The 26905-nt window shown below is 37.1% G+C and overlaps 1 protein-coding gene across 17 annotated transcripts in view; it reads right to left on the reverse strand.

Annotated features, from left to right (window-relative positions):
• Positions 1–516: 516 nt before the first annotated feature.
• TRMT9B (tRNA methyltransferase 9B (putative)) overlaps positions 517–26905 on the reverse strand; it is a 107781-nt gene continuing 81392 nt past the window's right edge. For 15 of the 17 annotated variants that reach the window (XM_048943014.1, XM_048943027.1, XM_048943018.1 and 12 more), the window contains 3 exons: positions 10262–10416; positions 7236–7409; positions 517–4336 (listed from right to left, as the gene is read on the reverse strand). In XM_048943014.1, coding sequence (XP_048798971.1) covers positions 3300–4336; positions 7236–7409; positions 10262–10415 — 1365 coding nt within the window. In that variant the 5' untranslated portion in view covers position 10416 and the 3' untranslated portion in view covers positions 517–3299. The other 2 variants (XM_048943013.1, XM_048943012.1) reach the window with 2 other exon arrangements.

The following is a 26905-nucleotide window of genomic DNA, read 5'->3' on the forward strand; positions in this document are numbered from 1 at the left end:
TTTGCTATTTATCCTTAGCTCTTCTCAACTCTGCATCAAATTTCATTCAGTCCTGGAGCATAGTAAATAATCCAGAAGGGGCTCAGAAATGAAGCTCAGTAGCAGATAATCCTGCTGGACCATCAGCTACACCCTTTCCTATCATCAGCATGACACATAGTACTGATGTGGTTGAAAATCACTTGTCATCACCTTTATTCACCAAGTTCAAATGAACACATTTATAGCGAGTCTAAAGTAAAGATAGACTTTCTGGCTTCATAGAAAATCAGGCTGCTCACCTGCTCTGCATTGTGCTATGTGGTCTCACTGAGCAAATAGCACTAAAACTCTTCTCAAAAACACTCATCAAGAACTTACCCATACTCAGTTTCCAGTGGCTAATGTATTTATTAACTAATCCTAAAGCACAGAAGTTCTGTATGAAATCATATTTTATCCAAGTAAGATTTATTTACTGTCAAATACTAGATAATAGATTCTACGTACAGACAAAGAACTGATTACAGAGCAGTACCTAAGCATGGCTGTGATCAGCAGAATGGAAGATAAAATCATGGATAGCTGCCAGAATTAAAATATTATAAGAATAGAAAATGCTGAATGCACAGGATAGATACAAAACTGTATGTATTTAACATTGACACACTTCATTTTCATGGAGTGCTAAAATAGCCACAACTCCTGTCAAAAAGCTGAGCAAGGGAAAGGGTAGGCCAATGGGTTCAGCACAATGTCAATGCCAACAGAGCCCCACAGAGGCACGAATGCAGCTTGATATAGCAGGAATGTTACAGGCTTAGAGCCACCATCTCTCTTCATAGTCCATCAAGGTAGTTTGCTTAAAAAGTTCTGTTGGTGTGGAGTACGCAGCTTTCCATTCAGCATGATTTCATAGCGCACACATAAGTAACTCATATATAAATATGTGCCAGAAAAAGATTTGTTGGCTTACTTACAGCTTTCATACCTCACCTGTGCTTTCAAGTTCCTGCACGAGTTTGGAAGAAGATAAATTAGTCACCATTAGCAGAAAAAAAAGATTTTTCTGCACTTCTAATAGAAATATTCTTTGTGTTAAAAAAATAAAAAGACAAAATGCCATTTATCAAAGGTTACAATTGTATTAGTCCTTCAGAAATAGATCTGTTCAATTGCATCCATTTTATCACAGTTTTGCCTTCTGATTACGGTTAGTAAGAGTTAACACAGTAGCAGCATTTGTTCATCCAGTTCAGAACAATGATTCCAGTAAATTAAATTGTTAAAAACGGGGCATGTTTTCTTGTGCAATCAAGACATCTCCATGTGCCACTTATGAGCAGATGTACTGAGGTCAGTATCAAATTTGATACTGGCAAAACCAAGGTGACAATTTTGCCTCTAAGTCAGACAAGAATATAACATATTTGCCTTTAACCTTACAGCAACCAGATCCTGTAGACTGAGCATGAGTGAGAAAATGGATTTTTTTTTTTTTCATTATTTGTTATAAAGTTTTCAAGAGATTCATCCTGTTAATGAATATTTTAATGTATGCACAATGGAGTTGCTGCAGGCTGGACTTTAGGAACACATTTTCAAGACTGAATATAGGATAATAGATAAACAATTCCTACACAGGGCCCAAATTCTAAGGGTGGTGAATATACCCTAACATATTTGTCTGGAAGAAACTGAGTTTGGTTCTAACTCCACAGGCTTCTCCAGAAATTCTCAGGAAATGAGGTAAGCCTTTCTGGTCAGACATGACAACATTGCAGATGAGGTGTGGAGCTTATCATGACCCCCCATCGACTTTGAAATTTACCACTACAGGCTTCTATGCACTGTGCTTCAGAAACTGGAGATGGAAGATGCAGTTGGAGCAGCCCCTGAGCAGAGAGCAGCTGGACCCAGTCACATAGAGAATATTGCCTATGCATGGAGGTAAGGCTCAGACACAGTGGAATAATGTTTCAGAAATTTCAGATGGATAGTTTTTATTTTCAAAAGGCAGTAGGGAATGTAAGGGATTTGCCTCTGGCACTTGGTACAGACCTGGGGAATATAAAGTACAAGGATCCTAAACTAAGAGGAAGACAAAGATGATTCTTCTACAGGCATTACTTCAGTAAATAGATATATATAAAATACATTACCATGCAGTAATTAGTCCTGGGCAGCTACACCTAAAAATAGCCAGGGACCACCAGGGTACCACCAGGGATTTCTATTGATCAACTCAAAATCCGCCCAGTTCAAAATCCATCCAAGTCAAAATCCAATCCAAAACTCATCTACTTACTTAACATGGACTGGAAAAGTTGTATTTTAGATACAAAATTTGACTTGTATCCTCTTCCTATCTACATTGTTTAACACATCATTTAGTATACATTCTCATATAAGTGAATGACAAGAGTTAATATGAGAGCTGACTGGATGTGCATTGAGATCTTATTAATTATACCAAGTGTTATTTATCTTAGCTACTCAAGTTTATAAAATAGAGGTATGCAGCTCAAATATTTGAGATTTGGTAACGTTTACCTAGTACTGATACTCTCACTAATCCCTCTGACTTGTATATACATAAAACCAGTGAAAACCTGCAGCACAGGAAATTAGTGAGAGCCAACATGCAGAACCAAACTTACGACTGAGGCACAAATTAAATTATTTTCAAAACAAAAATCCAAACTGCTGTTCAAAATTCATTCTGCCATTTATTCTGAAATATCAGTCACAAATGACAGAAGCTGCCGAGCTTGTTCTGTACATAGTATTGCCCACTAACAACTCTACTCCAAACTATGTAGCAATAGGACCATGCTTGCTCCCAGTTCTGCAGCATGCACTCAAGCAGCATATACTCAAGTGTTTTTCAAAATGTGTCTGTCTCTATTCATATGATTTCAAGAACAGGGAATAATCTACTTTCAGCATTTTCAAGAACAAAACCTGAATGTACTACTGAGATTATATTTCTCATAAAAGATGTCCTGATCCTTTCCTTGTCTTATAAAAAAGTTTTATTTTTCAATAGAAAAGTATATTTAAAAACACAATTGTTTGCTAAAAGCAATATAAAACTCTTCATTTTTAACTCCATAAAAGTTTAACAAAACATAAATATTGTTTGCCACTTACATTCCTATATACAGGCTTTGCATTAAATATTTACATATGTAATAAACTCGGGAATGAATGGCACATGACTACAAGGGATTGAAATTCCACGTCACACTGTACAGTCACAGGAACACAAGGAGCAGCTTAAAATCCTCAGTCACTACATTGTTTTGTCCTGTTTACAGCTATTGTCCTCTTTTCTCTGCAATAATGCACCAGTTTCCATGGTCATAGCAGGAAGAAAGTATCAGAAGCTCAGGCACATTCTCTTCTATCAGAGAGCAAAGCTCCCCTTCCCGAAAAACATGATAATAGCGCATGAAGGCTTTTGTATCCAGTGTGTCATCACTTTGGTCCCCAACAGACACTGCTGAATCCAAAGCAGAGTCAGTGGAGTCAGTTGTTGAAGTTCTTTTGAAAAACTTGCTGGCATTAGACTTAACAGCATCATCTTTATTACAGCTGCAGCTGTGGTCCTTTTCTTCCACTGGGCCATTTATAAATGTAGCTTCTTCATCTTTGCTCCGAGCTGCACTTTGGTGTCCTCCATTTAAACTCAAATCCTTCAGTGCATGTATGGCTTGTGACCATGGCAGTTTTTTGACAGGTGAGCTTTCTACAAACACATCATCATCATCTACACATTGTTCTTTTAGCAGTGCCCTATGATGACCTAAATCCAAACTGCAGTGTCGTGACTGCTGAATAGGCACGGTACTGTTTGTCCATTCTCCTTCATTCTTCAGAGGCTTCAACTTTTCAGCTTGCTTTCTGAGGGCTGATTCATCAAGGGATCTGGAGAAAAACCATGAGCGGAAAGATCTTCCAAGAGCACTGTAAAATCTATTTTCCTCTTCAGAAATTTTCATGCAGCAGGCTCTGGATAAGCAATGGTCCGTACTGTGGGGATGTTTTGAATCAGTTTCTGGTTGTAGATTGGTTTGGTAGCTGTAATCAGAGCTCAGTACCTCTGCAGGGTATATATCTTGGCTTTTTACTGCATGCACAAACTCTCCCTTATCTCCAGATTGATTCGATTCTGAAAAATGCCGTGAGCACAAGGCCTTGTTCCAGGGAACAAATACATCTTGTTTCTCAAAGTGGCGATTCTTTTGTTCCATAGCCCAAACGTAAACCATCATCTGGCCCCCAGGCATCAGTACTCTCGCCATTTCCTTTATTGCTTTGATTCTTCTTTGTTTAGTTGAGAAATGATGGATCACTATGAAAAAGGAAAGACATTATGTATTGAATATGAGTAAGGGCAGAACATTTTCTTTTTCAACTTGTTCTATGTGTTAAATCATTTTTGTTGCCATATCACAATCATCACTCATGCAAGTCAGCAATGCTGCAGAATTTATTGGTACTGCAGCACAAGTTTACCTCTTTTATGTTCACATTCAATGGATAAAAATAGGCAAATCACAAAGGAGGACATTCATCCGATCACAAAATAGAGTTTTGAGATAAGTCAGGCACATAAGACAGAGTTTCTGTTTCTCTGCATCACCCATAAAAAAAAACAGTATGACTAGCTTTCACTAAAATACCTGGCCATTGGTTCACTTAAGTAATATTAAGTTCAACTTCAGGGTTTGGGACACACTTGAGATTTATCTTAATAGGAAACACAAATTCTTTTTATCATGAAACAAATACAGTGAAAAGTAATATTGGTGTCAGCTAGTCAGAAAAATTAAACAGAAATATTTTCCAGTGCATTAATTCTGTAACAAAGTATTTCCTTTTTGAATGTTTATTTTGGAGGAAGAAAGATGAGAAGTGTCTCAGTCTCCATTTTCATTCCTGGGAAAGGTATTAAAAAAAAAAAAAAAATCAAAGTCAAAATAAAACTTCTGATCACTATGGTTGAATTTTCTTTCCAGGATAATTTCCAAATTTCACTATAACATGAAATGAACTGTGTTTCAAGATTTCTGCATTGTTTATAGATTCCGGCTCACCTGAAGGAACCATTTTAACAGCCAGAGAATAGCTAAGTCAGCTCTATAAATGCCCAAAAACATTAACTTGGACTGAGATCAGTCGTGTTGGTGAGGTTTTTCTTTATATCATCAGATTGCGATATGTGATTCAAATCAACGACATATGGACTGATTCCACAGTTCAGTTCAGATGGGCCTGTAAGCAGCTACTTCACACAACCATTCAATCTACCCATATATCAAAATATGTATGTTCTACCCATATATCAAAATATGTATGTTCTCAGCTTAAGTCATTTTCATATCTTCAGAAAAATTAGATTGTGTGCTGCTTGACACAGCCAATTCTTGTAGAAAGATTATTTCAATGTTGCAGTTATGAAAACTGTGTCCAGATAGCCCTGATTTAATTCTAAATGATGATTACGTTACCAAGGGGAAAAATGAACTTTTTTTACCATAGGCCAAAGAAAACTTTCTTGGCAGTTGATATTAACTAGGCCCTCAGAAGCATCTGACAGAAAACTCTGAGAAGAGTTTTCCATATGGCCAGTGTTTTTTTCCAGCTCCTCCTAACTGGGAAAAAAAAAAAAAAGAACACTATTAAATAAGATGGGGAGAAAGAAAACTGATATTTTCTCTCGTAATGGAGGTTAAGTTATACAAAACCACTGAACCTCATGTAAAATGGCATCAAACTGACAGCATAAGCATGTGAGCTTAGTTCACCAGAATAAAGGGCTAATCAGCAAGCTCTATCTAAGCAATTCATTCAACAGATTAAATATTCTTTGTGGTTAGAATTACATAATCATTCTGGTACTTCTGCAGAAATAGAAATCCTATAAAGAGGAGAATTCCAGCAAAGCGAAGTAGAGTATTTGATTCTGCACACAAATACTTGCCATTATCTGGAATGGGATAAAAAAACACTTTATTTATAATTAGGTGGACACAGACATATCATGTCTCTGTTCAGGAGGGATTAAAATCCATTACTGCTGAAAGTACAAAAATACCACATGAACTTTTAATATTGTCAGGCCTTTTACTGGTATAAATATTAAATAGATAGGCTACCCTACAAAGTCAGCTGATCTGATAGCTTGAAATTATGCCACAAGACCTGATATTTAGATAGACCTGACAACTGTACTGAATAGTTAATACAAAACCAAATAAATATACATATCAGTCATATATTGATCAACGTTTCTTCCCTTTAAAATGTCATGCTTACATATACTATATATTTAAAAATACTTTTCAGTAATAGACCAAGTACTGTTGATTACTACCAATAATAATTTTCCCATTTTATGTTTTTGCTCATGCTGGGAAACAGCCTGAGGGAAGTTCAAGCTAGCACTGAACTGAAAAACCTAGACTGTAACTGGGTACTCTGACTATTGCTCTTCATCCACCCTTTTCCAGGTTTTGTTTCTCAAATTACAAGCAACATTTCCAAAAATAGAAGTCAGAGGAGATAAGATGTTAAGATTTTTCAGACAACAGGTGTTTGAATAGTTCTGAATTTTAATTTTGTGTCTATTCAAAGAGAAATCTGTATTCCTAATACATAGTAGTTAATATAAGTTTCAAGTTCTTGCTTTCTTACAAGTTTTTTTCCATTTCAATGTGTTTGCCAGTTAAAATGGATCTTAGGGAAGAAACAAAAGTGTATCTTGACCGTGTAATGTATTTAAACTACAAATAGCCATGTTTATATGTTGCCTTCCAGTACCTCAAGGGTACCTGCAGGAAAAGTGGGGCTTTGAGCAACCTGGTCTAGAGTGAGGTGTCCCTGCCTATAGCAGGGGTGTTGGAACTAGATGATCATAAAGGTTCTTCCAATCCAAGCCATTGTATGATTCATTCTATGACTCTATATTAATTTTTACTTGCTTAAAGTGCATGATTGAAGGAAATCTTTTCTTCAGAGTCACCAAGATTGAATATTAAAAAAAATGATTTACATATTTCCCTGGTCAACAGCACATCTTTCTAATGGACCAAACTTTAACTTTTACTACATTTATTTCAGTGATACATGCTGTGATTCTTAGGGAACTTTATGAAAAGACATTTAACTGGAGTAAAGACACTCAGAAAGAAAATGACCAAAAGAAATATGTATTTGCAGTGAGACAGAATGACTGTATGCTGTCTTACCTCCAATGGAAATGACTGCATTGAAGCACTGGTCCCTAAAGGGAAGGTTAAGGTTGTCACAAACCAGAACTTCTTCACCTCTCTTCCTTGCGATTTCTACCAATGGTCCACAGTAATCACAGCCAAGATTGTACACCTGACTGTTGACACTGAGATATTTTCCAGTTCCACAACCTAAAGAAAAGAATACTCTTTAGTAGATCAGAAGCTGTCTGTTCCTCCCAAAACAGTGAAAATAATGGGGAGTGAGGCTGGGGGTGAGTTTTCTTGTCTGTTTTATCTTCTGCTCTAAGATTTCCTGAAAATGTGTGTTTGCTACTACTAGCCTAACTCCTGCAAGATTCATTTGGACTGTTTGAAATTATTTGTTCACATCATTAGGAATGTAACGGTACAAGTATCACAAATAAAAATACTCATTACATAGCCCTGTGCTATACTATGCTACATGAGGCAATGCATGCCTGGAGAGTACAGCTACGTGCAGGTGAGAGGAGGAATGAGCGGTCCTCTGCAGCCACCGCTGCGTATCTCAGAGCAATGTCTTTTCAGTGACCTACAATAAATCTCTCTGCCAAATACTTCCATAGACTCTGCTAAATCCCACCCAGTACCTCTCCAGCACGTCTCACTTAAAGGGAGCCAGGCAGAAGGAGGAACTAATTGGCTCAGACTCAGCCAGAAAGGTCTCTGACTGCATGGCAGAAGAAAGGATTTGCTTGCAAGAAATCTGAAACCATGGCACAAGGCATGCATAACTGGCACAAGGCAGGGAGGAGCATGTCAACTTGAGATAAAGTCCTGACAATACTTAATTCTTAACAATTCTTGACAAGCTGAGGGCATGTTCTTTCTGTCTTTGTTCTGTTGTATTGGTAATACATGTAAATGTAATGAACAGTCCTAGAATATTTTCCACATACAAGTGTGTCAACTAAAAGACTGTGCTATACTAAGTTGAAATTTTTCAGAGTGTTCTCCACTACCATATGCATAACAGGCATTTTTCGAAATTAGATTAGAAAACATTCACTGCAGTTACAGGTCAGTAGTGAAAAATAATTTCTGGAAGTTGACAGCCAAGCAACAGGGTAGCAGCTTGGCAAAGAGACCTATCTCTGTACTGGTAATTCAATTTAAAGGCCTGGAGCTATCTTTAGAAACGTCACTGCTTCTTGCAGCACTGCTGCTGTCATTGATGTTAATGTGCACCATTATCTGGAGAGACAGCACAGAAACTGCTGGAGAAGAGCACAATGCTTCCATCCCGAAAAAGAGCAAAATCAAGCGTTTTTGTAGAAGGAACACATTAAGTCAAATTTGTATTCATTTCGAAGATTCAGTTGTCACATACATGTTTTTTGGTGGAGTGCTTTCTAATCACAGTTTCTGAAGTACAAGGTCTGCTCTGGAATGAAGCCATAGAGTGGTAACACTGCCAGTACTCTCAAAATCTACATTTGCAGGAGATTCACTTTTAAATGAGTCATCAGGAGGGTGGATTCCTTCATGAAGCTGTTAACAACATCCACGCTATTGCCATTTATTCTGATGAATGAACAATAATAAGGCAATTATACAAAATGATATTTCATTCTGCTACTGTTATCATTCTTCATGGCAAACAAAAATATTTTAATAAAAGGTGGTGCTAAACAGAAAAAAAAATTATCACTTGAACACCTTATTTTGAAAACGTTGGTGCTACTGTATAGCCCTCCTCTCAAAATGCATGCTAAAAATAAACACTGCTGTCAGATTCCCATAGGTCTTATTAAATCCCTTAAGAGGAGGTACCTTGTGTGCCTTGATGGGAATACCTCTATTGGCAACTGTAAGCATTTGCCTTCTGACCAGATGCTTCACCTGCATTTAAATTATTTCAGCTGAAACTGTAATAGGGTGATCTTAAGGTTTCAGCTGCAGTTGTGACACTTGCTGATAAAGCCTCAAAGAACTTCAGCAAAGGTTTCAATGACTTTTATTAACATGACAAAAAATTTTGGCTAAGAAATACCATGTTTAGTCAACTGTCAAATGGGTGGATGCCATAGGATATTTCCTGAGATGATCAGTGAAAATGGTGCAGATGTATAAAATATACAAATATACATATCCAAAATGTTACAAGCCTAGCTTTTTTTTTTTTTTTTTTTTTTTTTTTTTTTTTTTTTTTTTTGAGGACTGCTTGACATCAGCAGAACTGATCTTTTGATTATGGTAGACAAAATCTTCAAAGATATTTTTCTCTGACAGGATCAGGCAGATATAGAATTTATTCTGTACAATTATTGCACCGTGCAGTGTAAATGCATTTTACAGTCTAAGAAATGAGAAAAATCCAATGATGCAAAGGAGCAACTAGTTTGCAGTGATGTGGTGTATAGGACTGAATTTATAACACAAACACAAAGCAAACTTGAGGACCTGGTAAACCTTACAATATCTGTAGGTGCAACAGAAAATGAAGATACAAACTAAACAAGTAAGAAAGACAAGGCCATAGGAGAGAATTGAGATTTCAATATCCATATTTAGGAGCATAGGGGGATTCTCATGACTTTTTGTAGTTGTTGCTGTTTTTTAACAATGAACATGTCAAAATATAAATATGAAGCCATGATAGGAGGAGTTTTGGAACAAATGAAAAGTAACAAATTGCAGACCAGCAGTATTTAAACAGAGTCTGAAAGAAACTGAAACAAAATAATTGAGCTATATTGATACAATTAAAAAATAATAATAATAATAATAAAAAGGGAAGTGACTGACCACTAAGTGAGGAAACCGGTAGATTCAAGCTTAGGTCCATCAAAATAAGGTAAAAACTGTACTTACTTGCTGCCTGGTACACCATCAAAGAAATAAAATAAACGGCATATGGCATCTAATACGGTTTTAAAAAATTTTTAAAGTAATCTCTAAATAAATTTAAAAGTTTTTTTCTCCAGCAAATGTATGTGATTAATGTATAAACTGCTAAAGTTTATGAACAATATATCATGCTGTCCCAGGGAATGGCTTACCTATGTCAGCAACGAGACTGCCAGGCTTTTGCTCCAACAGAAAGTTTCTCACACGAGGCCATGCTTTGCTCTGCAGATCATTAAAGTAGGCAGCTGTATTTTCATACACACTATGCACATGCTGCTTTTCTAGCTGGGTAGCCTCATGTTCCATCCTGAAAATATAATGAAGATTATATGCAATGACGCATGAACTGTTGTAGACTATATTTTATAGACATGTATAATTCCTGAACTTGTAAGCTTGTTTTTATAAAATCATTGCAAACATCTAATAGCCATCATATTTATAATATGTTTTTTAACCAAGGGATCTGGTTTTTTTCCAGAAACTTTAAGAAAAATTTTGAATTTATCATCTTCCTTCAGAAGCATTATATAGCCGCATGTACTGTTCAACAATATGCATATTCTTCAGTAATTTGACCAGTGCAGTAAAGGCTTATCTGCTGCCAAAACAGAGCATGTATTCAGCAGGAGAAGAGAACCAGGAAGTTAAGAATAGACTCTCCAGCAAGTAGATAGGCAAGCTCTTATTATGGTGTTTTTCAAATATACCCTGGACCCTGAAAGAGGGTCCGTAGACTTTGGCTTCAGTGATGAAATGGCTGAGACTTACACAGGAAAAAAAAATCAGGATTTCTCTACCTTTGCTTAACCATTTTCATTTCATTCAAAATGCCTATCGTACAAACGCTATCTTCTTAATTTTTAAAATGGGAATTAATTCCAGTGACCACAAAGAAAGTATTTATGTACTTTACATTAAGTGTATGTGAACACTTATAAGAATAGTATTTATCCATCTTGCTGGTTTTATGTGCTCTGCTATGTCAGACCAAATTGTCCCAGTGGTCTATTCAGACTGTACCTATAAATCATACCTATTTAATAGTTCTCTTCAAAACATTTATGCCAATGTCTTTACAACACCTATTTTCATTTTTCTGGCCTGATCTACAGTTTTCTTTTATGGTACATTAGCTGAGGTTTTACTAGCTAAATATGTATGTGTTTGTTTTTATATATGTATATATAAATACATGTGAGAAAAAATCAGTAACAGATTAGCAAATTCCCAGTAGCCAAAACTTCAGTGTTACCCTGAGGAGCATAAAACTATAACAGACTGAACAAGAAAAGCAGATACTATTGGAAATACAGACTTGAAATGATATCACATGACAGAAGTAACTCAGAATTTTTCTCAGAGTTCTATTTCAAGCTATGTTGTCAAATAGAATGGGTTAGTTGCAGCAATTTCAAATAATTACTCCTCAAAATCTAAAGCCCTTTTTTTTTTTCTTATTTGACTCTTAAATAGAGAAGATCGTGTTTCATGTTTGCAATTATCTTTCTTCTCTACCTTGAAACATACTCTATTTTGTTGCTCAGTTGCCCAGAAATCTTCTATTTATACGTAGAAATTCCAAAGACTAACAATTATTTATCTTCTTTTGTCATTTTGTATGTTTCTTGTTCTAGTTTCTGCTTCATGTTTGGTTACTATTGTGGTTCAGTGTTTACAAGTGTTTTTGTCTTTCTACTTGAAGTTGTTTGCTCAATCTTTGCAGTTCTTTAAAAAAAAAAAAAAAAGAAAAAAAAAAAAAGAGAGAGATGGAGAATATTTTCAACAATTCATAATGATTTCCAACTGCTACAGAAATTTCAGTTTATGACAACTACAGAAATAGCTTCCTGAACCGAAGCTTAATTTGGTCAACACAAATTAATTTGTTAAACACAAAAGCCAACTTGGACATGACACAGAAGATGTTAAGAAGTTCCCTATTGATGCAATATTCTACTACATTTTTTCATGAAATGTCTTTATTTAATCTAAATATAGGCTGAAAATCAGCTTTGTTTTTTACTGAATCACAAGCCCATTACATTTTTGCCTTAACTTTCTCATTCACTGAGGCTGCTACTGACTCTTCTATAGTGGACATGTGGGAGAGTACCACAGCACTATTTTAGAGGTTATTATTTTTGGATACATTTTATAAACACTATCAAGATAACGACTTGGCTATAATGTTAGAATAACAGTATTCTACCAAAATGCAAAGAATTTCATGTACCATTTTATTATGACTTCCGTTCCTGCTGATTATACATATTTTGCAGGCAATTAAGTCACATGATGAAATCAGACTTGCCAGTTTGACTTTCCAGTCAAAGCCCTTAACTCTGTCAGGCTTCATTTTGCAGCACGGCAGGGAAACGCCCTAGCAACAAACCTCTTCATTTCACTGTTTACAGAAGGCAAGAAACCTGTGGAGACAGACTTGACCTACAGCTGTATCAGTACTACACAAGCCTGATGTCAGTGAAGACGTAAAGCTTAGAACTATCTAATTATGCAAGCCAGAGACAGTACCTCAATTTTTCTTTGTAAACAAAACCAATCATTGCAACCCTTTTGCCTTAAAAATATCAGACAAAGTCTCTGCTGCACCTAAACCGTAGAAAATGTTCAGTTCATCCAAATCCTATCTTGTGACTTCCAGGATGATGGGAACATCTGTTTTGCATAGGAGGTAATGAAAATGTAAGATTTCCAGAAATCCCACTGCTTCAGCATCTGCTCTGCTCAGGTTACATGGAAGCTATCCAATTAGCCAGAGAAAAGAAGAGCAGAAGGTGGCGATTAATGTGTACGCTTTCCTCACCCTCAATTCTTTATTTTCTTGTGTGGTAGCTCATACAGCTGCCAAAGAGCTCTTGCAGAGACTAGGTGCAAGAGCATGAAGGGCACTACGAACTGGCAGCCAGTTGCTTAGTGACTGCAGGAAGTCCCCAAAATAGGGAGGCAGCTCTAGAAACATGGGACTCCAACAAACTGTTTGCATAACAGATGAAGAGTAGGATTTTCTCCTCTGCCAGTGCCTCCTGGTTCATCTATGTTCACTCACAAGACTACAACAGGCCCTTGTTGTGCATGATCTATGAAATGAAAATAATAGATGGAAGCTGCAGTATAGTCCTTGTTGATCTTGTGGGGAAATGGACCATCAGTCCATCACATGAAACTGTGGCATATGAATAAAAATGACAGAAATTAAACAGGTTCTTTGACTGTCCTACAGAGCTGGTTTGTTTTTCTTTATTAAAACAAGTAAAAGCAAAATAAGTTAAAAAAAAAAAAAAAAAAAAAAAAACACTTAAAAATGACAGCTTCACAGGGTGTAGAAATAATTGTACTAACGTTCCATATATATTTTATAGCTACAGATCTCTCTAAAAGTTTTCTGAGTCCAAGGGAATCTACTTTCTTCCTTTCCCATTAACATTTTGAAACTGTTTAAACAATTGACTTTTCAAGGGTATGCCTTTAAGGAAAGTCATGTTGCTTGGACTTATTCTATCACTGCTGAAGCATTTAACTACATGACCTTGAAATGAAAACAGAGAAAATTAATAATCCCAGTTTACAACATTTTAAAAAGTCAGGATTTTCTTTTCCTAGCCTTTTTTTTTTTTTTTTCTTTTTTTGGGGGGTGAAGGAATTTGGAAGTGATTTGGCTAATCGTATTAAATACCTTTGCCTCAAGAGGTCAAAACAGCTGTTGCCCCTCAAACACAAGGGGTGCCCTAACATTAAAATGCAGGCAGTAGTGTTCAGTCCAAAAACTCCGCCATTCACTTCAAGTTCCATTTAAGCCAAAGATTTTCACATCATCCTCTGTCTACCTTCCCACATGTTATTTCACCACCACTGTTTAAAATTGATGCATAACACTTGAAGTCTTCAGCTGGCTCATGCTCAGTTCTCCCTGTGACTGCCTCTTTGGCCAGGCCAGTCACAATATCCAGAACGTGCTACAGACTTCTTGTCAGTGGCCTCTAGGAAACATCCTGTGATTTTCATGCTAGACATCAAATCCTGCATCCCTTCTATTTCACTTCAAATCAATTGTGATTAATTGATTAATTCGATCCACAGGCTTTCCCTTACTTCTCTCTCTTGTAGCTGCCTGTTTTCTCTATCCCTTTGATGAACAGCAGGAACTTACTCAATTCAGCCTGAGTGTCAGATATGAAATATTTCGTCTCTTAATGAGGGCTTCTCTTATCTAAGCTCTTCACACACTGATGGGAATTCTCAATCCCATTTTGGATTATGAGACCTCCTACTTCAAAGATCTGTGAAATTCAGCACAGTTGTCTCTTCATGTTGCTACAGCAACACAAATCTTGGTTACGCATGCAACTGCAGCTATGGATGTAATAATTTAAATAACTTTAAATATAGAACAATATAACCACAAGGGCAGATCTATTTCCCACACTACTCTGCTCTCCAGCAATAACAAGAGCAGCTATAGCCAATACTAACTGGATAAAAAGTGACAAAGTCCTACTGATTCTGTCCCCCCACCTACAGGACAGGGAGAACTGTCTATAATGGTGAGCAGTGCTTCCAGTTAACCACCAAGTAAGTTGCTTACACCTTACCAGTCTTTTCATTCAAAAATATGTAGCGGTGGAAAAGCTACATGCACAGCCAATGGTAAGAAGCAACTGCAAAACATCATAACACTTCTTCTCAAAACCTGACCAGTTTTCTTTGTCAGAGCTTTGCCCACGCTTAAGACTGATTCTATAAAGCACAGTAATAATGTCCATTCTGATTTACAGTGTTTTATTTCATTAATAAAGGCGACAAATACGAGTGTGATTTTAGATATGAATCATTACATAAAACAGGCTTACAAGTAAATAAAGGATAATGAAATAGAATAAAAGGAATCCTACTGTGAATTGTTAAACGAGATGCAATCCATGTTAAGCAAAAGGTTACAGAAGACAGTTTTCTTAAGGCTAACAACTCTGGTAATTAAGTTCACCCACGCATGAACAGCAACAATTCCATGAAAATGCACAGTGTGAAATCAGAGCAAGAGGAAGGCCATGCAGTGTGTTTAAAACCTTACTGAACTGAACTCCCGATTCAGTAGCATTGTTCCAGTAAAATTTGGCAAACTGAAGTGAAAAACAAAGATTTGAGACAAGTTTAGAATCGCTGTTACTCAAAATGTTCAGTGTGAAGCTAGAAATTTAAAATAACTTCATTAATTGAAATAAAATCACTATAATCATACTTTTTTTTTTTTTTACTGATAAATAGAATCTTGCTCTCATGGAAGACTGAAAGCAGAGAGACTGTTCTTTCAAGGTCCTGAACTAAAGATAAAGTTTATGACTCAAATTCCCATTATTCCAAGTGGCAACCATTCACCATCACATTTATTTTCTGTTAGTTTTATTCTCCAGTCAACAACTAGTACTGTTCACATCCTATTCTTTGACGAGTCAATCATTTAATATTTCCATTGCACTTTTGCATCTAGGGTCATAATGTAGACAGCTGAAAGGTTGTATTGCAAGCAGATTTATTTTATTAAGTACAAATGCTGTTCTGTAGATAGGTAACGTACAGCAAAGACAGAATGCACAAACACAAATCCTTTGCTATTTATAACAGTGAAAGAAGGTGCATAACCATGTAGAAGTCCTATTAAATGCCAGTTCATCTCTCCTACTACAGGAAAATACACAACCCATCTCCAGGCAAAGAAGGTACCTTCCTACAAAGTTCTCAAAAAGTCAAAAATCCCTGATGCTAGACTTGTACTGATGTAATCTTCAGACCTTCCAGGGCATGTCAATACACAACATGCTCCCCATCTGGAGAGCATAGTCCCTCTTGCCTATGTCAGTCCAGCTTTTCAACAGCCACAGACCAAAGTAATGAGAATAGTATGAAGAAAAGGGTTAAATTGGATGGAAAACAGCTGATAAAAGAATTGTAGCTTGGAAAGTGAATCTTGGAGTCATTTTCAGTTCACAGAATTGTAATTGTGCAGAGGAGTGTATGATGTACCAAGCCTGTACTATTTTACTGTGAGGATGAGTGCCAATCTCCTTGCAAGCTTTCTTTGCCTATGGATGTATCTCTGTCCACTATTAGCTATGAAACAGAAGTACATCAGCTATCTCTCCTGTAGTAACAAATACTATGGACCAAAGAACATTTTTACAAATAACTAATACAATAAACTGCATGATCCACACTTGTTAAGTCTGTTGATGGCTGTTTACATTAATGAACTGCAAAGCACATAGGTTGCAAAAGCTAGGTGCTGGTGGGCTTTTCTAGGCAAATCTTCTATTGCTCCTTAGCCTTTTCATACTGATTCATCAATAAGAAAGAGCTAGGAAAGCAGTAAAAAAAAAGCTGTTTTCCACAGCAAAGAGCAGACAAAAAATAGTAGCCTTAATCTACAGCAAGGAAGATACAATAGAGACATTTAAAAAGCAATGAGAAGGATAAAAAAGCACTGAAAATTATTCTGGAGTAAGTGGGTCCATCAACAAATTCTGAAAAATATAAGTTACCCAGACATCTGTCAGGAAGCATATTGATGTAGTAGATGCAGCTTTGGAGGAGACACATAGATGCCCCAACATTAAAATTTGTGAGTCTGTCTATGAGTGTAAGAATAAAACTTGAATTTTTCACTTTATAAGCAAGATTTCAGTTAACTGATATAGAAACAAACAAACAAACAAAAAAAAAAAAACAATAATTAAAAGCTGAAAGTATGTTTCACATGTATTTACTGCTCTTTAACATGGAGGTTAATTTTGAAGCTAAATTACTGAAGATGATGAATTAATTTCCCCTTGAGAACAGCTACAGTTACAGGTGGTTTGTTTGTTTTTTAAGAGCTCTGCATCAATATCTCAAGGTCCTTGTACTACACTACTTACAAGCTTCTAAGTGTAGTTAAATTTTCTTCTTGGTCAGTGTAACACCTCGTGTATTTCTAAAATTATCTTGTCTTCTGTCCCTTATTTACCAGCAATTAAACAAGTGTTAAATATTTAATACTTTTCACCCTTTGTGATGAATCAATCTCAGTGGTCTTTTATGAGTACTGTTGTTATCCTCTGTCTCCTCCTATCCATACGTCCCTATTCTTCATGCCAAGCTATATTTATAACAATAGATTCCCTAATGTCATCCTATAGTTCTAGAATTGTAGCTTTTCAAATTCCTTATGCTTCCACGGGATTTGGGTTGGTATTTAGAGTACTATTTCCAGATAGATTAGTTTTAATTTATTCAGTATAATTCTCCTTTTTCTCCCATTCCCATGCTCATCACTGTTGGTATTTAAATTGTTCTTGGTGCTACATACAAAGCCTCTCAATTAAAACAATTTTACAAACCAATTTAAGTAAGACATTCAGTTACTTGGAGATACATCTTTTGCTGAATCTTAATATCTTAGTGACAGAAAGATAAGCAGCACACTGCCAAACTGGATCCCCAACTAAGGCCAGTAATGGTTACCTTTGATCCTAAAATTAAACATAAAATATTGCATAATCAATTATAGTAATTACAGAATTGCTATGTGGATTCTTTCAATATTTTTTGTATAAACTACTCCTGATAATTACTAGTTTATTACAGCTGAAAATATGATTTCATATTTTTAAATGTTCATATTCACCACATACATGCATTCAGTGTTCACTGTGCTGCCTAAATAAAGCTTCAAAAGAACAGGTCTTGTGGCAGAAAGAGTTTTAGTTGTTAAGTTATTCCTAGTTCATGACCATCAGAATGAGAGCAAAGACAGCACCACACTTCTTTTTTTTTACCATAACGCTCAAAAATCCAACTGATGATTGCTTTGTGCACCCTCCCACAATGTGCCTGCGCACTGTTGCAGACACGGGCTCTTCCACTAATAGCCATAGTGGGCTGGGCAGTGTGAAGGCTTAGCGTCCCACCACCAAATTCCCTAGACAAGAGCCTTCCTTTTCATAGCTCCCCAGAGTTTCTTCTGCAGTATTTTTCCATTTTAAAGGCTTTATGTTGTAATGGTACTGTTTTACCCAGCTTGGTGTTTCTAAGCCTACTATTCGAATGCAAGGAAAGGCATTTACACTGAGAATTTTTTCTTATTCAGCAAGGAAAGGAAATGCTGTGGTGACCCTGAGGGAGCTGCAATTGCCTACACACACTGTAAAGTTTTCCACTAGGAAAATATTTGAATACCATTGTCTTTATAGATGCAAATGATTTTTTTTTTATATTTTCTTAGGAAACTATTCTATGGTGGAGAACAAGAGTTAATATCTACAAAAAACAGTGTAACACCATTAGAAATATTTTCTTATAAGAACTTCAGTCTTCAAATAAATTATTTTTCTGAAATGACTACATGTGTATATTAATATACAAATATTCAAAAATAAATACTTTTCAGGAACAAAGCACAAACCAAAATGTACAATGCCTGGCCCAAATAAATTATGTCTGAAGTTTTCCAGGGAAAAAAAAAACAAACATGCAGGATTCTGTCCATTCATTTCAGTCAGTTACATAAGGCCTATCTATGACATGAATATTTACTCAGTTTTTCAATAATTAGACTTCTTTTCTCCCAGTAATTCACTTAATACTTTTGTCTCCTCTTATGAAGGCACATACATAAGTTTTATGAAAAGCTAGTGTCTTCACTCCTAAGTATTTTTAAACAAAAGAAGTTCATTTTTCATTAAAAAAAAAATGATTAAAATTAACTAGGTAAGCATATAAAAGTCACAAGTATTTTTTCAATGTCTTAAATCTCTGCAAATTAGGGAGCCATGCAGACCTCCAGCCATGGCTTTCTGCCACATGGGATTATTCTGTAACTACTAGTAGCTATAGTAGCTTCAGTTTATAAGCTATAAACATGCCAACACAGATCCTGGTACTACAAAGACACAGATAACTGCTTAACTTTGTGCACCACAGTCATCTCGCTGGCCTCAGGTATGTTATTAACAATGGCTGAAGGTAAGAATGTGCAAATAACTTTCTGCAGAACTGAGCCTCGTGCTGTTTGTGCCGTCCCATATTATTCTTCTGGGTCATCCATCCAGAATGGATGGCAGAATACCCACATACCAGAATGTTTGTATGGGAAGTGTTTGTCATCTGTCTCTTGGCTCAGGGCTGATTTCAATCTTTGGACAGACTTTATAACTTCAGGTATGGATTTATGTTTGTTTTATCTCAGAAAATGCTGAAGAGTGACTTTTCTTCACACAAAATTCAGTTTAGCATTATATGTACGTTTAACAATGTTTTACCCCTTTGAACATCTCCTTGCCAAAGGCAGTATTAAAATGCAGAGCCACAGCTACCTGCATGTGTCTGTTTTTCCCAAAACACACATCTCTGTAAGCTACACAATAGCAGCACCACAGAAACATCTCAGTGCACAGTCCATTACAAGAACACAGTGTGAGAGAGAACACAGTAAACAAAAACGCACTCCTTCAGAGAGGCAGGCACTTTATAAATAGCATACAGACAGACATAAATATAGTAATACACCAGATTGAAAATAAACTACCAAAATGAAACCCAATCCCCCCACTGGCTCTATTACAGGGCATTAAAAAGTCCTGAGAGGACCCTCTTGGTTGGTCATGCAGAGATTGATGCATATTTTCCTTATCTCTTTCTCAAGTTTTATGCTCAAAATCACAAACTCCAGAAGCACACATCACCCAAGCAGTTCCATCAGCAGCAAATGTCATCCTGTGCACCACAACCACACAGCAGTATTGCTGTAAGAATTGGGCTCCTTATGTCTTTCCCAAAGAGCAGGAGTGGATGACCCCGACTCTCTGAGTACCCGCTGCTCCCACCAGCACTCAGTGGGAATGAAATCCCTTTACAAACATTCAGTGAACATGGAACACTCAGTAACAGTGAGGTCTCTGCGTGCATTTACAAAGGCAATGTTTAGGTATTTTGAATATTCTGGGAGAGTAAAATATGTTAAACTATTAAGACTCAGAATTTGTTGAGATCATTGCTTAGGACCGTTTGCCAATTCAGAGTGCATACTTCATTTTTAATTAGCCATGCCATCACAGAGAAACTTGTTATTTCTGTTGTAAATTCCCCGCACGTCTCCTAAAAACTACCCTTCCCAAGCGCTGCTGCCAAGCCCAGCGCCAGCAACGCTGCTTGATGCTAGGGCTGCCTGCACCGCGGCCCCGCTCCGTTACACGGGGAGCATGGAGGGTGGGGGAGAAGTTAGATCTCGAAATCTCGAAATCCTTTCGTCCCGGGGAGGGTCAGCAGCTCGGCGGCAGAGGGTCACCTCCGTTCTCCGACATCAAGCTGCCAGCAATCAGGACGCTATTTTGCTATTTTTCATTTCTAATTTTTCGGCTTTTCTATTATTATTATTTTTTTCCTCCATCCTCCCTTCCCTTCCCCCAAAAGCCAGCCCTCGGGTCGGAGGGCTGCGGGGGGGATGGCAGCGGGGATTTCCGTGCTCCGAGCATCCCACCCGGCGGCCCGCCCCGCTCCTTACCTGCACCAGCGGGGCGGCGGCGGCTGCATCCCGGCGCGGAGGCGGCGCTTGGCCGTGCCGTGCCGGGCCGTGCCAAGGGGGGGCCCTCGGCGGAGGGGAGAGAGGAGGGCTTGGCCCTCTGCTGAGGGCACCCCCCCCTTGGCACGGCCCCGATCCCCCCTTCACGCCCCCCGGAATGCCAAATGTTAACTCTTTTCCTTACCCCCGTCGCATCCTGCAAAGGAAAAAGGGAAGGATGAACGCTGCTGGAGCTGCTGATGGGAAGAGGGGGAAGCTTCCAGGGAGGAGGGGGGATTAGCCCTCATGTAAAGGTTAAGCTCGCACTGACCTTTGTGGGTGCCTGCCAGGTTTTGCAGCACGAGCGTCCTCCCAGTGCTTGCAATGGGAGCTGGAAAATGGCAGGTTTGTTTCTATACTTTCACATGTTTAGCCATATTTGTCAGAATAGTGAGCGGGGACCCCAAGAGTTTTAGGGCTGCATAAACACAGAACATAGTTTGTCCTGTTCCAGGAGCTTATAGTTTACATATGAGGTTACCGATAAGTACAGAGAGAAGCATGAAAAAGCAACACAAGCTCATGTTACAGGCACAGAACTCAGAACAGCATTGCACTGATGGCTCTGGAGGTGCTGAAGTATTAAATGTTCTGTGTGGCCTCAAATCAACCTTAAAGGTACCTGGAGACAGGATTAAAAGGGAATAGTGGGAACATGAATGTGTATCAATAAGGTTTTCAAAATTGCTGAAGTGACTGAAAAACATACATTGCTTTTAGTCTGACAAGCCCACCTAAAGCAAAAAACAACAGTAATACTGGAAGAGAAGAAGAACAGGATGAGAAAAACTACACTGGAGACATATGAAGCTAATATCCTGTTAAATATATCAAAGCCCTGGAGAAATGCTGAAGCCCTTGATCTTTATTATGAAGACATCCAACAGTCAGAGCTATTGGCTAACTCACAATTAACCTTCTTAGCTTCCTCAAAGAGCTTTGACTGATTTATAAGACACAACTGAGCTTTACAAAGATTGACATGTATCCTGTTATTCCATTCTTCCACATGCATCTGCTAATTTTGTTCTGTAAGGCAATGTCAGGTAATTGTCTGGTACAAACTAGGGTCTGATACTTCCCAGTGCTCTCAGAAACTTTTTTTTTTTCTTTTTTTTGCAAGATGCCATTAAATCTGCTGTATTTCTGTCCTCAGGTACCAAAGTTGATTCCAGGAAAAGGCTGCATAGTGCAGCACCCCCTAGGAACTTCATACCCAAGTTTCCTAAAAAATCACTAAAGTGTGAATACCATCTGGTCCAATTTATGTATTGACACCATTATTGGTTTGTTTTAAAATCTCTTCATCCTGAAAACACTGCCTCTTAGAAAAAGATTCTGACGTAGACTCTCCTAAAACTCCATAGTGATTTCACTCAGTCTTTCCTTTAGAATCTAATCTTTTTTGGGCACTCTACAGCCAAGATTGACAGTCCTATAAACTCTGGCAACTTTCTCCTTTGGATGCATTTGAAGTAGATGATAATCTACTAATGGGCTTCGGGGTGAAGGGGGGGGGGGGGGGGGGGGGGAGGGGGGAAGAAAAAAGAAAAAAGAAAAAAAGAAAAAAAACCTCATCCACACAGGTATTATGGGCTGAACACGATTTACAAATTTATGCAGAATAAAAATAGAATACTTTTTCCTTTGAAGTGCTAGGCATCTGTAATTGTATAATAAATTGCACTCCTTAACAACTCCTCCTCTCTAAACAATTAAAAGACCTCATCAAAAACAATGTTTCTGTATTAAAAAAAGATTTAGGTCACTAAATTAAGTGACCAAAGGTTGGGAAAGCCAGAAGGCTACCCATGAAACCTTAATTCAGCCCTCTTGTGTGTGCGCTTTGCAACTCTGTACTCAATTATGAGCTTGTCTGCAGAATACCAGGCTCCACTTGGAGAATTTGAAATTATGTAGTGGCAAGCATGTGAGACTGGCTAATTAGGTCTCCTCCTGTGTTTCATCCCTTTATTCCTTTGCTTTCTAGGGTCTCTTTTCTGCTTATCCCTTGTCATTTCTCATGTGGAAACTCCTCTTTGCCAGATCTGCCTGAAACTCGCACCCTTCGAGAAGAAATTTAATGGTGAATCAGGCAACAATTTTTACCTTAAGGTCACAGAGAATTCTAATTATTCCTTCCAAGGTTGTCGTTTTCCTCCATAGATGGAAAAAAAAAAAAAAAAAAAAAAAAAAAAAAAAAAAAAAAAAAAAAGACTAAAGGAAGGAAAACAAAGACAGGAGGAAACAGTAAAAAGTAGGGAAATAAAAGTTTCCACACTGAAGCAGAAAGGAAATAAGAAATTGAGGTCAGTCTTCACAAGTCATAGAGCTTTCTTACAAAGGACCAGCTCTCAAATTGCCAGCTTTACAGAGAAGACAGTTGGAGATGAAAGCAAAAGGAAGGCATTCATTTCCCTGATCTCTTGAAGGGAATATAAATAATTCTGCGTTGACTCTATAGACATTCTGGAAAATTGAGGAACTTTTGTTCTAATCTGTGATGAAAACTGTAGTTGCTTTCTGGTTCTCTTGTATTTATGCCTTGCCAATCAGAACCACTTTCTTTTCTGAGCCAGATATTAGAAAGACTTTTCAGTTTGCAGAAGATTCTTTTTAATGGCACAGTCATGAGTTAATAACTTACACCTTTGCTTGGTGAATTAGGTCTTCACGTGATTGTAATGTTACATTCAAATTATAATGGTTTTTAAAAGTTTTCCAGTAGAGCTAACAAAAAAAAGGAACCAATGGCATTTGTGACGTTATCAGATGTACAAAGTTAACAATATTACTGTGAAGTTAAAGTGGTATTTTCACTTCATAGGAAATTTTTAGCCTTAAAGCAATTAAAGCAGTAACAATCCAATATTCTTTTTCCTGGGATATGAAAATTCAAAGAAAATACGAGCTAGGAAAGTATACAATTTCCTAAATGAAGTGCAGTCTCTGAAGCCTTAAGTTCCCTTAAGTATAATCATGCTTTGGCTTGATAGTCAATCTCAATAACATAAAACTCGTGTTCTCAAAATTGGTACTTACTCTCCTGAGAGCTTCAGTATTGAGAGGCTTCCTTTGTTTCCTTTGCAATCATTAGCACTAGAAACTTGATTTCTTGAATGAAAGATAACATTCTCTGCTTCTTATTTGTTTCCTGGTGTTTTAGTAATAACAAATATCCTTAAAATCATGCTAATATTCCATGTTGGGTCACAATACAGAGTATAAGAAATCAAAGCTAATTTAGTAGAAGTACAACAAGTGGCAGTGCTATGGTCCAGTGAAATTAAACACTCATAACTCCAGTGACATAACTGCACAGATATTTTTTCACATATGCTTAGTATGCAAGCAAGCTCATCTTGTGGGAGAAATTCAGTGTGTGGCCTTCACAACCTACCTCAGAGATTTGCTGTGGGGATTTACTAGTTAAGATTTGTAAAGTGCTTTGAAAATTATAAAACTTCAAGTTGTGTAAGTGCTAAGCACTATTATTTAATACTTAAATATTAGAACCAAGCCTTACAGGCCTTCACCTTACTAGTACAAGTCTTTGTGAGGTCAGTACGGATGTTGCAAGAGGTAAGGCAAGCAGAACTGATCACAGGAGAAAGAAATTTCTTTCTTAATTCACTGTCAGAGATTGATGTGAAACACAACTCTAAAGCTGTTAAAGAGAGACTAACTGAAAAATAAATGTGAAAAGCAATAGTATATAAATCCACGTAAGAATATAGTACTCCTTAAAGCGCCAGTTCCTTACTTATTCTGTATAACGTCTTAACCAAGTAAACCTACTGACTCTGTTTTCCAGGAAACACAATTCAGACCCCAAATGCATAAATGGATCGAATACAACACTAATATCAGCTGAAATGTTTCCAAGTGACAGTAAGAATGGGCAAAATCTATGCACTGGTTAAGTTGTACTTCACGCATATTTTAGGTTTGACTTAATCAAGTAAAAACTACTGAAGTAAAAGTTTTGAAAGACAGATGAACACAGAAAAACTTGTCTATCAATCAGGTTGAGAACACCTTCTTTGACAGTTTTTTGGTTAACTTTTCTTTCCGTGTCATCTTTCCTCTTCCTTGTTTTACAGTGTCAGATTTCAGAGGCAGAAGTTGAAGAAATACATACTTGGATGGATTTTAAGGTTGTTACTTGGTTGTCTGCTTGTTGTGGAGGGTTCTTTTCATTTGGTTTGTTGGTAGGTTTGGTTTGTTTGTTGAGTTTCCTTTTGTTTTTTGTATCAGAGGGACAGAGCGTTTCTTAATAAGATAACGTCAAGCATTAACACGAACGAATTTGGTACCTAACTACCTTGAATGCAGATGAACACAATTATTTCAGGACTGCTGGCATCAATGCACTGTAGATGTTAGGGTGGCATGTTGTCAGCCCCTGAGCAGCGTCCCAATTTCCTGAAGCAATAAAACCCTATTTGGCATGCAAGGAAGGAGAGTTGGATTTATTTATCTTATAAGGACTAATTACTATTCATTGGCAGTCTCCATGCAGGACAAAGCCCTCAGTACTTAAATTTCTTGCCTCTGCAAAAAATGATGCAGGCATTCCACAAGGAGATGATTTTCAAGCATTTGCATTCACTCTCTGTGGCTAAGAATAAAGATTACTTTCCTGCAGCATTTTGACATTTTGATCTGAATTGAGGCATATAATAAAAATTCATTTCAGTGAATGTTCAAGTATTAACTGAAATTCAGTATCGGAGAGAAGTAAAGATGAGAAGGTACAAAAAGAGAGTGAAAAGTGTACTACTAAAGCAGATGCATATCCTTGAGGAATATGGTTTAGTGAGAACTATTGGTGATAGATGGACAGTTGGACTGGATGTAGGTCTTTTCCAGCCTTGGTGATTCTATGATTCTTGCCCTTTCCTGAGTGGAGGAAGTTGCAGGCCTCTAATGCCTCTACTTCTCTTTGAAAAACAAACTTTGCTACCTGTATTTAGATATTTACAGTCTTTGTGTCACAGGAATTAAATTATTTGTCCCCAAACACACAAAAAGTCCATGAAAAAGCCAGAGCTCATCTTAACTTTCTAGACACCAGTCCTGATCCCCTTTAGACATTCCATTTAGAAATAGCTTAGAGTAGACTTGAAGTGTAGGTGTACATTGTTTACTGAAAAAACTGGCTATGTAGGATGGCAAATTTCACTCTGCATGTTTTGTTACCAGGGTCTTATCAGTCCTTATCAGTCCAGATATCCCAGGTGATGAGGGAAAACAGAGAATATAAACCTTATTCAGACTCATCTCCTGAAACTCAAAAGAGTCCCAAGAGTTTTAGGGGTTCTTTGTTCTGATTCAGACTCAGTTTTCCAGTTCTCTATGTCCTTTTTTCCTGTTCTTTCCAGTCCTCTACTCACTTCCACAGTTATTTTTCAACCTCATTGTCACGCCTGAGGCAATATAAGCAACTCAGCTGTACTTTCTTTTGTCTCTCAAGAACCTTTTTCTTGGATTTCCTTATTGCCTTCTCCTTTATTTATAGAGTTTTAAATCATACAATGGCAGCTATTCATCCATTTTGGATGCAAATTATGGGTTATTTATGCTGTTGCTCATACTAATAGCAAACTGCTTGACCTATATTAGTATTCTTAATGCTCATTTTGGCAGAATTGAAATTGGTGTGTTTCTGAATGGGCAGGAATTTACCAGGTGCATTACAAATCTAGTTAGAATTAGAACAAAATACAGATGGGTCTTTTGATGCCTGAGCTACTGGGTTTGAAAGATAGAATGACTGCTATCAATTTAATATACAGTGCAGTTTTCACGTGATTTTAGTATACTGAACAATACTGAAACACTGCAAAAACAGAACCATAAACAAGTGATTTTGAATGCTGCTTAAAACCAGTATCTAGTATTTAGTATCTAGTACATAGTATATAGTATATAGTACATAGTATACAGAAATGAAGTCATTTCTGGTAAGCTGGTATTTATGAAGAATTTTACTGTTCAGATATGCTACAGGAATAAGTATGGTGTTTTGTCTGCTTAGTAATTTGTCTGTTCTCATTTTACCATCCACTAAGCCAAAAAGAAAAAAGAAAAAAAAGAATGCTTGTTTTTAAAACTATTTGTTAGCAAACACTGGAGTTTTTAAATGAAAATTGTGAACAAATCTTTACCCAGAAAAGGTAAA

This window comes from Lagopus muta, chromosome 4 (assembly GCF_023343835.1).
Source record: "Lagopus muta isolate bLagMut1 chromosome 4, bLagMut1 primary, whole genome shotgun sequence".
Lineage (NCBI taxonomy): Eukaryota > Metazoa > Chordata > Aves > Galliformes > Phasianidae > Lagopus > Lagopus muta.